This window comes from Ornithodoros turicata, chromosome 1 (genome assembly GCF_037126465.1).
Source record: "Ornithodoros turicata isolate Travis chromosome 1, ASM3712646v1, whole genome shotgun sequence".
Classification (NCBI taxonomy): domain Eukaryota; kingdom Metazoa; phylum Arthropoda; class Arachnida; order Ixodida; family Argasidae; genus Ornithodoros; species Ornithodoros turicata.
Genome location: NC_088201.1, coordinates 137043690 through 137059359, shown reverse-complemented (window position 1 = coordinate 137059359; position 15670 = coordinate 137043690). Strand labels below are relative to the sequence as shown.

At 44.8% G+C, this 15670-nt stretch overlaps 1 protein-coding gene across 1 annotated transcript in view; it reads right to left on the bottom strand.

The window, feature by feature from the left end:
- LOC135369678 (uncharacterized) overlaps positions 1-10133 on the bottom strand; it is a 65054-nt gene extending 54921 nt beyond the window's left edge. The window contains exons 1-2 of the mRNA XM_064603186.1: positions 10032-10133; positions 3191-3362 (exon numbers count right to left, since the gene is read on the bottom strand). Of these exons, the coding sequence (XP_064459256.1) occupies positions 3191-3362; positions 10032-10057 (198 nt within the window). The 5' untranslated portion in view covers positions 10058-10133. The remainder of the gene's footprint in view (positions 1-3190; positions 3363-10031) is intronic.
- Between the last annotated feature and the right edge of the window lie 5537 nt (positions 10134-15670).

The window sequence follows — 15670 nt, the reverse complement described above, 5'->3', positions numbered from 1 at the left end:
CTGGACAGTATGCCCTTATCGTGATAATGATAAGTAGGTAAAAACGAAATGCGACCAAAATGATTCCACGCATGTTGACATCATACGGGGAATCACTTTGGTCGCGTTTAGCGCTTAACTCCTGATCATTGGTACCGCATAAAACCACATTGTCTGCCATGCTCAACTAAAAGAGCAGCTCTCGAGAAGACAACCACCGGTTGCTGATCGTTACCCTCCCCCCACTTCCCGGTGTGTGAACCAGGCGAATAAACACTCAATCGACAGGGGGATGCCTGACACGAAGAGCGCATCGCTGCACTGGTCCCCACAAGTACTATCCCAAGCAGCACGCCAATATTCGTCCAATATTGGACCCATGTGGGCTGCCACGATTACCAATAGTGGTTCAGTATGGGCTGCCAATATGAGAACAATATGGCTCCATATTGTTCCCATGGGCATTCATATGGGCTGCCCATACTGACAAGCCCATTTTGCCCACATTGCACCAATATTTCCGTGATAACGCCAACGGGGAGTCCTTGTAATAATAAAGCATTATCCGGTATAATATCCACCACTGGCATTACTTCTTACACACACACTTACACTATTCTTTTTCATTTCTACAGATCTTCTTATTGATCCACGTTGCATAGCTTTACAAACATAACACTGCATCGCCATAAAAGCGAAGAGTAGGTGCCAATGTGAAACAAACCTCAGAAGCTTTCATTGGGAGCGCAATAGTGCATGAACCAAAAAGTTTCGACCCGCTCCTACAGTACAAAGGAGCAAAACACTACTGTGACGGTGACGGACATATGCCTCAGCAACTCACACTGCTTGCACTAACTTGAAAGCGCCTAGCCTTACAGAAGAGGCATCCCTTCTTATCAAACGTAGCGTTTTTTTACTTGACCTGCCGCAATTCCGTTGTCGTTAGATAAACCAGCGACATTTTAGCCCGAATGAAACGTCCGACCCAAGTATGGCGCATGCGCATTAGTTGTGGGACGCGTGATTTCGCTCAAACGACCACGCTCTCAGTCGGTTCGACCGATTGGCATTGGCATCGCGAAGCAAGATGGCGACTGTTTGCAGCAAGGGGAAAGTTGAGTTGTTCGTTTGCAGCGCATGTTACAGTGGGATTGCCACGTATGTTGACTGTTTCGAACAATGTGTATCATCTGCAGGAAGTTTTTGGTTGTAACGACGTATTGAATGGGGCATTTCACACGCTTCAACGTCCAATCTTGTCGTGCTGTTTGGGTATTCGGTACAACACCGGTACGGGCACCATTTTCTGCAATTTCAGTCAATATGGGGTGCAGACGGGCAATATGGGGCCCATATTCCTAAGTTTGAGCAAATATGGTCAATCCTGGCAAATCCTGGCAAAACGGGTCCAATATTGGACCCGTATCGTCAATGACCAGCCAATATGGGTCCAATATTGTGTGCTGCTTAGGATGCAACTCAAAACCAATCACTAACTCGGAAATGTCGTTAAGTGTTGACGGATGCGTTTTTGTTTTCTTTTATTATGTTTCACTCAAGGTGCCATTGCGTAAAACAGCAATTCCGACAGGGTGAAATTTAGACGTTAGGATGTTTATTTAGTTTGCCAGTGTATGCAAATGGGCCTTTCACTTCTAAGTTCTTGGCCAATGTCCCAAGGGTCTTGATAAAAAATATTCAGTCGTATCACCTGTTTTATTAAATTATTCAGCAGGGGGATTCATGTGAAACACCCGGCAGGTGCCTTGATAATATCATCACAGTGAGAGATATCACAGCAAACAAAACTGTCTCGCTCAAACCAAAGTGGCACATTGCAGTAACGTTAGGGGACATCAAATTACTACATCAATTGGCTGACATAGGGCAAAGTGCACTGCTGTGAACGCAGCAATAAACGCGCGGATGCGGTGCCGGCTGTGGTGCAGTAAGGTGGCATAGCTTACCAAAGATACATAAGTACTTTAAGGGAAAGCAGCAACAAAATAACTACTAACACCTATTGCTTCAAATAGTGTGTGTCACTTGTCAAAAGATACTCTTCGAGCAGCACCAACAAAAGATATGCGCAACACATGTTAAACGAACCCCGTGTTAACTGAAGTATCCGGAGCAAGATACATGAGAATTCGCTTCAAAAATACGCATTCCTGGAGTCATTATGTTGAATACGTAACGAGGCTAATAAGTCGTTCCAATCGTCCCTTCCAGGGATTAAAAATAATCATTTTACTAACCTTCATTTTATTTTTGAGCAAAATCCATAGAGGTGGAGACACAACTCTGTCTGGTTCCGACTGTAATGCATGTGTACGATATGGCTAGCTGCTTAATGCTATCTAAAATTGACTTGTTATTCTGCAGGTTTTTCTGGGTAACAATGTCCATGTGCAAGAGAACCAGGGTGTGCAAGAGCGAATGGTTATTCTATAACTGCCACCCTTGTTCAAGGATCTGCGCCACTTTGTTGCTGCAACTTGAGAGGTGCTTCCTGCAAACACTTTCAGGGAGGTGACACTAGAAATGGGTGGATTATTAGCGTGTCTTTATCCCCCCAAACCAACCACATTTTTCCCCAAGGTGTGTGCTTAATTGTAAGAAACAGATCTGAGGGGTTGATCACCGTCAGTAGTTTCGCATACTTTGTGTACAGTTCTTGCTTGAAATGAATTTATTACAAAATGTGTGCTCTCAGCCGGAATTATTTACGAGGGGATATCAGACACATATACACACACAGACACAAATCACATTTTTACATTAATATGCCCAGGGGGTTCGATAGACAAAACGTCTAACCTACGTATAGGGTAGCGATAATGAGAAATAGCAGAGGTCAAATCCTGAACATACTTCCGAAATGGAGGTATTGCATAGATCCAGGTCTAAACTTCCGTGCTAATACATGTCTAAGGGTCATCACTAATTCTGGGAATCACTTCTAAAGAAGGTGTAAATCACGTCTACGGTCGAAGAAATTCAATGTCTAAGGTTAGATGGCCAGTAGCACCTACTGCTATGCATATTGACGGCTAATGGCCTTAGTCAAGCCTTAGCCATTTTGCAGTTATGCCAGATGTCTAAGGTTAGACATCACACAGACATCTATTATCCTATCACGTGCTGCCTGGGTAGCCGGAGTTATTAAGATTAGGTTGTATATGTATCAATTACATGGTTAACTCACATTGCAGATGCCACTGCTTTGCCATTCCTCCAGCTTTCCTATGACTTTGGTGCAGAAGTCGTTCTCATCAGTCATTGTGTGTGGAAGATCTAGGTAATAGAAGCTCAGTGTTCTTTGGTACCTTCGTCTGAAGCATTCTCTTGCGTGTTCAGGGTGCTTTCGATGCAGCTCTCTTTAGTTGCAGGAGAAACCAACGTTAGATATTTTACATCCGTAATGGCAAAGGTGGCCCAGACCAACAAAGAACTAATCTCTGCCCCCGTACTCTACACACCACAACCATAGCAATGACGTAACGCGCCGTTACCCAACACATACGCCGTCGATCGGCGTGCAGCGCCCCCCCCCCCCCCCCGCGTTGCACCAGATGACCCCACGAGCCGACACATCGACCTCCGCGGGCTACTGTTTTCCCTGTCTATGAAATAGACGGATTTCTGTATTTATTTATGGTGGTGCTCTATGGGCCTTGCGGCATTGCATGGGGTAAAAATATAATAAAGTGACACCCTGACAATAGTGCAACAACAACAACAAATAATACAACGCATTCAATAAGCAAGTCTAGAATGTTCAAGATTATCATTGTTAAGACCACATACCACAAAAAAGAGTTCTAGAAGACTGGAGAAGTTTCTCTGAATGCAACAGTACATGGAAAGCTCCGCACTGAGTAGAATCTCTTGAAAATGAAGCTTACCGTCGTCCAAACCATATATCATTCAGTGCATAACTAAAGGGACCGAAATGTTTATCAACAACAACCAATAGGGTTACCTTGCCAACGGGGTTACATATAGAGGCTGAGTGAGTGAGTGCTGCTGTCGATAAAAAACAACTAAACTTTCTAGCCGATTGTCCCATAACCATAAACAACGTCTTGAAAGACGCTTTTTTTTTCCGTGGTGCCCAAAGGCAGCAAGGAATTCAATCCGATCGTTGCAAGTTTACCGGACAAGAATTATGCGACCGGGGGGTTTTCACGAGGACTTTATATGCCTTCGCTATGGCGTAGAAATGTGCAACATTTTACTACATTACCCCAATATTTATACTAGTGACTGAGACTAGTAGTTTTATCTAGCTTGCATACAACTCACTCATTTCTATTCACACAACCTGAGTTGTCCTTGACAGGGATATGTAAAGAAGAATGTGTAAAATTTGATTCAGTACGCACATTGCTGAATCATTCTCATGCGCAGGTGTTTGAGAGAGAGAACAGAAGAGGGAGAAGCATTTTCGATAACACGAGTATGTAAAGTAGAGACTGAAAAATGTAGTTAACTACAACGGGAAAATGGGCAGTCTTATTGAAACTTGAACCAGAGGTGTCTTCCCGTGAAGCCGCCATCTCACTGTCCAAGAAAGCGATGGTATAGACATACCGCAGCAATTTAACGACGGACACAACACAGAAGACATGACACCTATGTTATCGTATGCAGTCATCGTGTTCTGTCTTCTTCTGTGTTGTGTTCGTGGTTAAAATGCTGCGATATGTCTACACGATCACGTTCCCAACTACCCCATATATGTACAGTGCTAAGACGAAGGCTATTTTAAGGCATGTACCACTTGGGATGCGCCCTATGCGTTCGCGACGCTGCATCGGGAAGCATCGCGAACGAGGTTCTTAATCCCGAAACATTCGCGATTGCTTGGATAAGCACCTCACACGGGTTTGAATTCGGAGAAATTTCGCTCTGTTCTGATATGTAGTTTAGAAGAAGTTTAGATTTTGACTCTTCCAGATGCCGTCACTTAGGTGATCTGGAAGATCTAGATCACATGCTTCTCTATTTCCCACACTACCAACCTTCCCGAACAACACTTTCTGGGATCCTCAATCAGCTGTACACTTGCTTCCTCTCTTTGAAAAATTGCTTGGTCCATGGCCGAATCCAGCCCACCAACGCTCTGACCTCAAAGCTGTTCTGACGTTTTGGGACACCATTCAAGGACTTTGGTCCTCACTGTGAGGAGAATCACTATTCCATTTCCCACATCACGATTAGCAATGGGAAAGGGTGTCGCCCCTGGCGATGGAGATTCGCAGTCATCATCATCAAATAAAGTTGTTGTTGAGTACGATGTGCCGAGTACGATAATCACTGCTCACTTTGATTCTGTCGCTTTATCCTTCTGTTCGTCAGACTTTGACTGACATGAAAGCAGTGTAAAACTTGGTGATGCCGCTCGCCTTGATTCTGCTCCTTTGCCCGTATGAATCTTTTATATTGTACATTATATACAAAATCTGTGCTGTTTCACGCTGTCCCTGGAGATGCTAACATAGTGTACAATTTGTAGTGGTAGCTAGCTTTAAGAAATAATGATGATGCGTCGAGTAGAATAACTATTGCTCGTCCCGGTTTCGACCCTCTGATTTCGGTTGACATAAACATAGTATGACATTTATAGTGAGTGTCGTGGTTTTCATATGGCAGGCAGAATACTTATCGCTCGTTTAGCATATTCGAAATATTCGCCGCTCTTATGTCATGCAAGATGCTCAGTTCATTGAATGCATTCAGTGCATTGAACGTTCATCGGCGGCACCCGCTCGTATCGAAGATCTTGAGACGCAAGCACTGCAAGGTCCGCCCGGTGATTGCTCAGCTGAAGTCTAGCGTTCCGCGTTTCGTGGTGAAGACAGTGGCTGCCGGTGCCCCTCCATGGTCTCTGTCAAGCCCAGTCACTCGCCTAACTGTTCCTGTCCTGCATGGTAGAACCCTGGGCATGATGACTGACAGGTACACGGCGTCAACGTTGGTTTTCACTGACGGGTCATCTACTCGGGATACCTCGCCCTCGGCATTTGTCATTCCATCTCAGTCAGTCTCCTGTGGTCACCATCTTTCTCACAGAACATCATCTACGTGTGCCGAGCTCTACGCCATTCTCTTTGTTAAGCAAAAAATATGAGCCAACCCTGCTCAGTCCTGGGTCGTCTTTACAGACTCATGACCCGCGCAGTGTGTGGCCAACTTGGGGATTCATGGATCCTTCCGTCCTGTTGTCTTTGACATCCTGCAAGTTTATGAGAAGGCGGCCGTTGCAGGGCACACTGTCACATTGCTGTGGATCGCCGGACATGTCAGCATCAGTGGCAATGAAGAAGCACACAAAACCGCCTTGAGCGTCCATCACCACGCAGCTTTTCCCCCATAAAGATATCTTCGGGCGACCGGAGACACCTGCTTTCGACACTCACCGGCCCCAAGATGCAGACTGAGTGGCAACACGACATAGCGCACTCCCTTTTCCCGGATGTAGACCCCTCGCTTTCTCGCGTACTTCCCCTGCGACTACCGCGGCCCTTTACTGCACTCTCCCACCGCATGAGGCTCAACCTTGTATTTACACCTGCCTTCCAACACCGTCTCGGCTCCACCTCGTCTTCCCTCTCGCTCTCTGAAAGCGCCCCCCCCCCATCATAATTCCCTCATCCGTTCAAAATGCGCAATAGGGCAGTGTACCGCCTCAGCGGCGGTGAATCGCCTACCCCATCATAATCTAATGTATGTGTGTGTCATTGAATGCGGTCAATAAAAATGTTTTAAGTTCTACATCCGGCTATGTTTTCCATCTGGAGAATGTTTGCTTGCAGGGGTCTATACGTAGGCCCGCAGGGTCAGTTGGGGCAACGTGGGGCCGCAGGTGGTCGTCATGACGTGAGTGCCTGTGCGCGCGAAGGATGTATTAGATAACGACGTGGGTTATTGTTCTGTGTCAGGTATGTAGACCACAGGGCTAGCAGGAGCCCGTGATACGTAGAAGACATCGCACTTACACTACTATCTTTACAAGACATAGTTGCAAGATTATAAGCAATAAACGGTGTGTTTCCATATCCAGTACAACATTACAATAACAGTATCGCACTAGTCACGATGTCATTAATGAAGTTTCATGACGAGCACTGGATACATCGAGCTATTACAAGCCTCACTTAGTGGCCTAATTTCCACTTTACACAATCCATCAGATATGCGTTCGACCACATGTTTGTAGAATACAAACTTGTGTGCCTCAATGAAAGGCGAATTTGCTTCTCTAGTGCAATGTACATTGGGGAAGCACCTCTCTGCGTGGTTTTATTGACTGAGTAATACCACATATTTTCGACTACGGACTTTCTCACATGAAAACATGTTTGTCTGCTGTGGCTTTACCTTGGGACTCCAACTTCTTGTCTATCACACAAAACTCGGGATAACTGGGAAACAATGTTGCAAGGAGGGACAAAAATCAGCCCTCATGATATGACGCAGTAGTCTTAGAGTATTACAGCTCCCGTCAACCTTAATATTAACACTGGAAAAAATTCGGTCTCGTTTCCGAGCGCGATAACAGCCACCCTGGGGGCACTGGGGGAATGTTAAATAAACAAAATCCTTGCGTTAAACTCACAGAATAATTTTGTTCAACTAAAATTTCCTCCTGTGCCCAAGGGTTGGTGTAATCGCTATCCATTTTTTCCGGTGTTATTATTAAGGTTGACGGGAGCTGTACAAGCTTGATGATGATCGCAACAAACAAACATTATCACGAATTTTACTACTCATTATCCTGCGATTTTTTGTAGTATGCTGTGCGAATCCCATTGAGTAAGGCGAAGGCAGGTGCTACAATCACACCAGTTGATAACAAAGAAAGGTATTAGAGAATGGTAGAAGGAAATGTTGTCAGAGCTACGCACATTCCTGTCGCCTGCCACATGGCAACAACAGGATATACTGTAGAAAGCCTGAAGCACGACTCTGAAATACGCGGGTCGCGGTCAGCTATTCTGTGTCTCAGGGTTCTTGCGCACCAGATCAGGCATAGACCATCAGGCAACCAGAACTTCAGGCATTCAACCAGAACTTCAGGCATTCCTTTTACCCTTGACCTGGCGTATGCTCCTCTGTCCATATTAGACAGGTTTTGTCTTGTCTGTTTTCACACCCCTGGTCCCGTCTTTCACGCTGAAGTTAAATTCCGAATGATCTCGTACTAACTACCCCGAGTCTATCCTCAGGACATACGTGCGCGTGTGTGAGCACCTCTTGTGGCCCAAGAAGTGCAACATGAAGTTTGCGGTTGCAGCAACCTAGTCTTTGCATGCACCGTATAGTAAACCACACTGTAACTAATGTGCAGAGTAAGATGAAGTTAAGTTAAGAGTGTTAATATTGGTACTAAGTCTGCAAACGTATAGAATCCACAGCCTACAGGAAATTCTAAAGGAATGGAGAGGGTAGAAAAGATGCAAAACTTGGGTGTTGAAACTGTTATGTGCAGGGGTCATTGTGTGCTAAATTGTACAGTGTTAGAAGAAAAGGCATAGATGAAGTATAAAGGAGGTATAAATCAGGGCTAAACTACCATATTTATACCTCATCACCAACGTATATACCTCGTCTAAGCCATGTGGAAGATATAAATGGCTGATGCTATACCTTTCACGGCAGTTGAGGGTATAATATGGTACTTTTCTCTTACTTTTATACCTTCGGCATTTTGTATACCTTTAGCTGTGAACCTGTGGCACCGCACTAACTTGTGGTGGAGACAGTATCATCTCACCAAATCTGCGCGTCGTCACTCATATAGTTGCTTACCGGACGAAAGCGGCCCCCACATTTTGCAAAGCAACGATGTATTGTACAAGTATCTGTTCTCCACCAAACACCAAATCCTCCCCACATTTCATCTTGCGTGATGAGTAATCTGCACGAGCCCTCCTCTCCGTTTTACACGTGCACTTTGTGAATATGAGTTTGTGGGTACGTTTGTGTGTGTGCGTGTCCAGGTATTTTCTTCCTGTTTTTCCTTCTCGCGGTAGTTGTTGTTAAAGCACATGTCGCTCAATATTTTATTATGATATTGTTACGAGCTGCATCAGGAAAGTGCCACTCTGATGTAGCGCTGAAATAAGTCGAATATTTCCCGTTTTCTAAGATTACACCCTGGGTTTAAAAACGTAACTTTCTGGGGATATATGTTTAAACCTTGAGGTGCAAATCATATAACTTCAGGGAGGTATGAAGTTACTATACCTCGAAGGAGGTATAGTGTTTATACCTGAAAAGGTATGCGCCCTGGGACAAGCCGTTTATACCCCAAAAGGTATAAATTTTCCTAACAGTGTAGGAATCATAGAAAAAAAAAAGACAATGTATCAACCTTTATGAAACAACGTGTCAGCTTGCTGTTTCTCCCTGATATTTCTGCCTTGTTCCAAGAACTGTAAACAAGGTCAGCAATAAACGGTGTAAGTAGGAAATAATTTTAATATCCATGAACATGGTCACAATCGTTATTGAAGAACAACATATTTTTTCCCAACTCGTTTTCGATATTATCCGCACTCCCATTTTGAAGAGTAGCCATTTATATCTCTTGATCTGTCGAATAGAGCATTTCCGTATAGAATTGTACGCGTTCCGTCTGGGTAGACAATAACCCCTATTATTGTACGCGTTTTTGCATTACCATATTTTATTACATTCACGACTTTTTTTTTGTGCGGCCCTCCATGGTGTGATTCATGGTCGATGCGGCCCACGATTTCATTGGTGTTAAAACACCTGGCCTAAAGGATCTGAACATGTGAAATATGTATATATATATATTTGGTTTATCCAGTTCTATGTGGCAAAGCGGGACCTACGGGCGCTGGGGCTATTCAGTGCGGAATAACCTGTATCACTTTTTGAAATCGCAACGTACCTATACGTGATCATGAATATGACAGCAGTGGATGTCTTAATATTCTAGTATCCGTTACAGTACGATGCCTCACAGAGATCCTATTCCAAGGCAAAACAGGCGCACATCGTGTAATACTTACTCGAGATTTTTTGTAATGTTATTCATAGCACATTCTGAGAGACGGAAAAGCTCAACGTTGCCTCCTAGCTTGTAAAAGTGGGGTGTGCACGCCGTTGGTGCGCCCAACCTGAAAAATAGAACAAAGTAGAATAACGCAAATAGTTATAATTATATAATATAAAATTTATAATACAAATATAACTCGAATACTTAAAAGATTATTGGTGTAGAAAACTCCGTTGAGAATAACGCTTCTCAGCAGTATGCAACCTTCACACATGCAGTAGCTTAGAATTCTGAGGACACCATTTCAAAGGGACAGCACGGACAACAAAGCTACCACGAGCACATACTATCGCGACGGATTGCACTTACACATGAACATATGCGGCACCTTTTACTCTCGCTTTCATACTGCTTCTTACTCCCTACCAACTTTGAAATATCGATTTCAAACCATGCACCCAGAAACTTGAATGCGAATACGCTAGACGCTATGGTCTTTTGCTGCGCATCTCCTACATGGGGTTGTGCGTTCCGTACGGTACCGACATTTTATTCCTTCCACCATCAAGGATTATAGAGCACTGAAGAGGGGAGGTACGATAACGACAGCTACGAAGATGAGGAGCCGTAAAAACACGAATAAGTAATAAAGAGAATACCTGAAAGAGCTGATACACTCCAGAGTGCGCAAATCAAAACGTGTTCCAAATGCTATTTACACGTATGTTCTCAGAGGTTGTTTTTCATATTTTTATCGTGAAGTGTCTTTGAATGTAATACGAGAGTACTATTAGTACGCCAGCACTTTCAAGCTCTCAAGAACGATTTCAAGAATGACATCATAGCGGCATAGAACCAATCACGAAACCGACCGGTGCACTCAGGTTGAACCGATATAATTTCAGGTTCCAGCGACATAAGACGTTTTGGGACACTTCCACATTACCACGTTTCACGGGCGGGGGGGGGGGGCAGCAAGGTAAGTAAAAGCTTTGCGATGCAGTCAGAGGAAGTATATGACCTCCAGGCACCTCATCATTTTGAAATTCCTAGAGTGAGGTATCACACACTATTGCATATCGTAAACTAAACATATGACGTGCGAAAAATAGACTATCCTCACCAAAGATCCTCTAAATTTTAACATCTTACGCTAAGAATAGATCAAATGAGACGGAGTTGTACACCGAGAGGTCTTTCTTCTTTAGTTTTGCTTCCTTCCGTCTTTCCACAAACCACCCTGAGGCGGAGGCATTTCTGTGAAGATATGTTATGTTGAAAAAAAAATGTCGTGTAGTGTACTCACAGACGCGCGAGCTGGAACCCAGCATTGGGTAAGGCTTCGAAATTCTTGCCTATGTCGCTCACTATAACTATCTTTCTGCTGCTGTTGCATATTCCTCCCTCCCATGTCAGACCTAGAAGGAGAACGCAGACTGCTGTTGCATTGCTGTAAACAAAATATCAGTAAAATAACTGTGTAGTGCACAAGATAGCTGATAATAGCTTTCCATACAAGGGCTCCCGGTCTCTCCACATTTACAGTTCGTGTTACACGACCTTATCAAAAAATAAATAAATAAAAAAGCTGGCTCCTGTGAATACTGCAGCCACTTTGTCACCAATGAACCAGTGAATTTCAACCAGTTGCAACAACAGGCGCTATGACGATTGCGTGAAAATCATTCGTTAAAACACCGTCGTAGAATGCAGAGTATCCCGACGATGCTACAAAAAATCAGAGAAGATGCGTCAAGGACAAAATATTCTGTGACGAGGGCACAGCTTTACCCCAGGCGCAGCGAATACATGAGAAGACATGGCGTAAGAACAGATGATCATGTGCCTAACAAGCCCCTGGCACTGTTGCTTTCGTACTCACGTCGCCATCGTGCTCGTGAAAGTACTCTTCAGCCCAACATTCGTACCTCCTGAAACCATTCGCTACACCACCACTCTCGGTGCTCTTCCTGATGCCATCCCGATGAGATGACCCAGCAGATTCTACAGATGACCCAGCGCATCACTCTCTTACTGACAAGACCCTTACAAAAGGCCCGCTATAGTCCATGTACGGCCGGAGGGTCTGCCACCTGGATCCTTGGTTATGGCAATGAAGGATTTGATAAGCGTGTCGTATTTTTGCTCAGCAGCCATGGGCCTTGACACAGCACATGGTCCTCATACACGATTTTGGAGAGTGGTGGCAGTGCGGTGTCTATATGCAGCTGTCAGCGCCATCACTATACCCGACCACTACCTTTTTCAGCACATCTAGCACTTCACGAAGCATCTTCGAGAAACGTCAGGACATAAGGACATCATTTTCACTTTTTGAGTATGTCTGCAAGCCTTTCTACCCAAGGAGTGCAGCCCAAAGTGTTGAACACTCTATCGACCAAGGTTTCCTCTACATGGAAGGTACCTTGGTTATCAGAAGTTAACCAGGATAGCATAAGCTGCACTTACGTGTATTTTTTGAGAGGCTGCAGTAGCATGGTGTGGTTCTCAGTGCAGTGGTGTAGATACGTCGCCTACCGTGTGCGCAGGGATATTCCAAGGATTTTCGTCTAGGCGGGGCACGGTTTACCTCTCTATGAAACACTATCGGCTTTTCCTCAGCCGAAAAGCTTTCACGGTTTCACAGTTCTTTGCACACCACGAAAGATGCGACACCTGATTCTTCAGCCAGTGCCCAATCGGCTGTAACGAAGTCGCTGATCCGGTGTCTCGACCTGGAGCAGTTCTGGTATGTCTCATCTCAACTTGCGATGTTATTACCTTGCAATACCCTGGCCCATGAAGCAAAATACGAATCTTAACCTAGCAGAAAATAACATCTCAGAGAGGCACATGGCCATATCCAAGGTCCCTCTATCTGTGTGTACTCAGGTCTGGAACCTTGACACATCCACCGGGACACAGCGATATGTCTCACTAATTGTTCATCGGCACGTAATTGATAACGCCCACAGCTTGGCCAGCCCCGGTATCCGTGCTACTCAACACGTACCCGGTCACGGAAGGTTTCCGGCGAAGCATCGTCAAGGACATCCCTCGTTAGACGTATACTTCTTTGGCGTGGGTTTTGGGATGTTAGCGCAGTAGCTGTCCCGTGCCACAATCTTACCCATCCTGGTGGTACGATAACGACTAATAATACATCTAAATATGGCTAATCAGCTGCCACCATCAGCAGAAAATACGAATTTACCCCGTCCTGCGCGTGAATTTGTTGGCACATAGGTTCGAAATATACCTCATTCCAACACCATGGCCTTCCCGGCTGCTTGATCATCCAGATTTGGCGTACCGACTGACGTCACGACCGAACGTCAAGGGCGGTTTACGAACCCAGTTATTCACATTTGCATGATGCAGTATGCATTTTTGGCAGCATTGTCCAGTATGATGCAGATTCCTACGAATCCAAAATCGCATCGGCAGACCGTGCAATCCCTGCTCTAATGGTTCGATGGAGCAGCTGAACAGGCCGCCCTGCCAAAATACCTTATTCGCCTCTTCACCTGCACCATTTTTCTACATGATTCTCTACTTCCCGGCTTCTACCCACCCGTCAATCGGAAATAAGACGAACCTCCGTTGATCCCGTTTCTTTAAACTGGAGAGTACTTCCAAACCCAATGAAACCACCATGCGATAAACCATTCTGCCAGGAAAGTGGACGGGGCAACACATTTTCTGTGTCAGCGTTTCGCATCATTATAAGGTTATCGTTGTTCGCATTAGTTGACACATCGAGGGTGAAGCCATGGACCACTTGAAGGCGCCCATTGTTTACCCCACGGATCAGAGTGTTTCCCGAAAGGAATGCCCCAACCAGTTGGGTCATGCAGTCACAAGCCTCGCAGGGTTCGCAGAGCAAGATAGACCCCAACGAGCATTTCCCTTCATCCTTACTCTTCGCATTGTTATCACTTAGTTTATTCTTGGTGGGACACTTTCAATTCCTCTATGCTCACAGGGGAGAAAAAGTGCAGGTCATACACGTGCTTCCAATTCATGAAAGTTCCAGCTCGCGTTCGAAGGCGGCACCGCCTGTTTCCGACTTAAAGAAAAAAAAAGATTTTGTCATCCAAGAGTCAATTTGATGGAATTGTCTCTTCCACAAAGCTCTCTTGAGGCGCGCAGAGATTACACTCGTCACACAACCAGGACATATTCAGAGTAATAGGTGGGTGAACGCTTGCGCTCACCACAGGCGAATAGCATCGAGTTCTCTTTACTGAATAGTCCAGACGCAACGGACACCCTATGCATTCATATGTACAGATGTGTGATAACCATACTCTTAGTTAGGTGTAAGATGCTAGCGGAAACGACAATAGCATTTTATAGGGGGCATGTTTAAGTTCATTCGAGTCCTGTAGCTCTCACGTAACCTCAGGTGCAAAATAAAACTTTGCTTTCCACTTTGGGGTTATTTTTGACAAGCTATGAGTACATCTATCCGTGAATTCCGCAAGTACACTCCACACTAGCCGTGTGCAGACAACTGTCAATCTGAGATCGGAAAGCTAGCGGTGACGTCATATGGGTCCTGTCCAATTTCAGTGTCACTTTTCACGCTGGAACAGATTCCCTCTTCTCGTTCATCGCCTAGAATTCATGACGACGCTGATGCTGCAATAATGAGTGAGCGCTGGGCGGCACCACTGGAGAATGCCAAAAGTCTTGTTGGCACTGGTAAGTAGTAACGAACTGCGACGGTGAGGGCATGCTGGAGAAAGTAGAGCCGGAACGAATGACACATCCAATCAGATTTGGCTGAGTGCAAAGTAGGTGTGCCGCAAGGGTCAATCTTTGGTCCATTCCTGTGTTTCGTTTTTATCAATGACTTGCCTAAGTTCCTAGCCAAAGACTGCACATTGTACGCTGATGACCCCAACATATTCGTACAAGGCAGCACACCTGAGGGCTTGTTTCATGGAGCTAACCTTGTCCTTAGCAAACTATCGCTCTGGTTGTCGCAGAACTGGTTAGTTCCAAATTACACTAAATCAAACTATGTTGTGTTTCACCCTAGCCAACAGTCTTTAAATATAAGTCAGTTAACTGTTTGCTTTTCATCAATTGCACTTAAGAGGGTGAAGACTGTTAAATTCTTAGGTGTCACGTTGGATGAACACCTCTGTTGACACAACCACATATCGAATATTAGACGCAAGTTACTACCAGGGCTCCATGCCCTTGCTGAAACAAAACATCTTCTTCCGATCAGTGCTCTTCTTAAACTGTACTATATGCACTGATGCACTCACATATCAGCTTTGGTCTAGAAGTGTATGGGCTCACTTATCGTAGTACTCTTCATCCGCTCTTAATCCTACAAAAGCGTGCTCTACGCACAGTGCTAAATATTCAATCAGATACATCAATCACTTTTGCATTTTCACTACTATAAATCATGGACGTATTTGCTCTGACTACGTACAAGCTTAGCCTCTTTACCCATCGTCTCATTTATAACTCTAATGTTCCTCATTTTATCCACTTAACACGCTTTAGTTCCATATATTCCCTTATAAGAGACGATAGGTGTCTGGGGATATCGTTGCCTCGCACAAACTATGGTACACAGGAGCTCACTTTTATTGGATCTAAGATATGGAATTCGTTGCCGGGGGAATT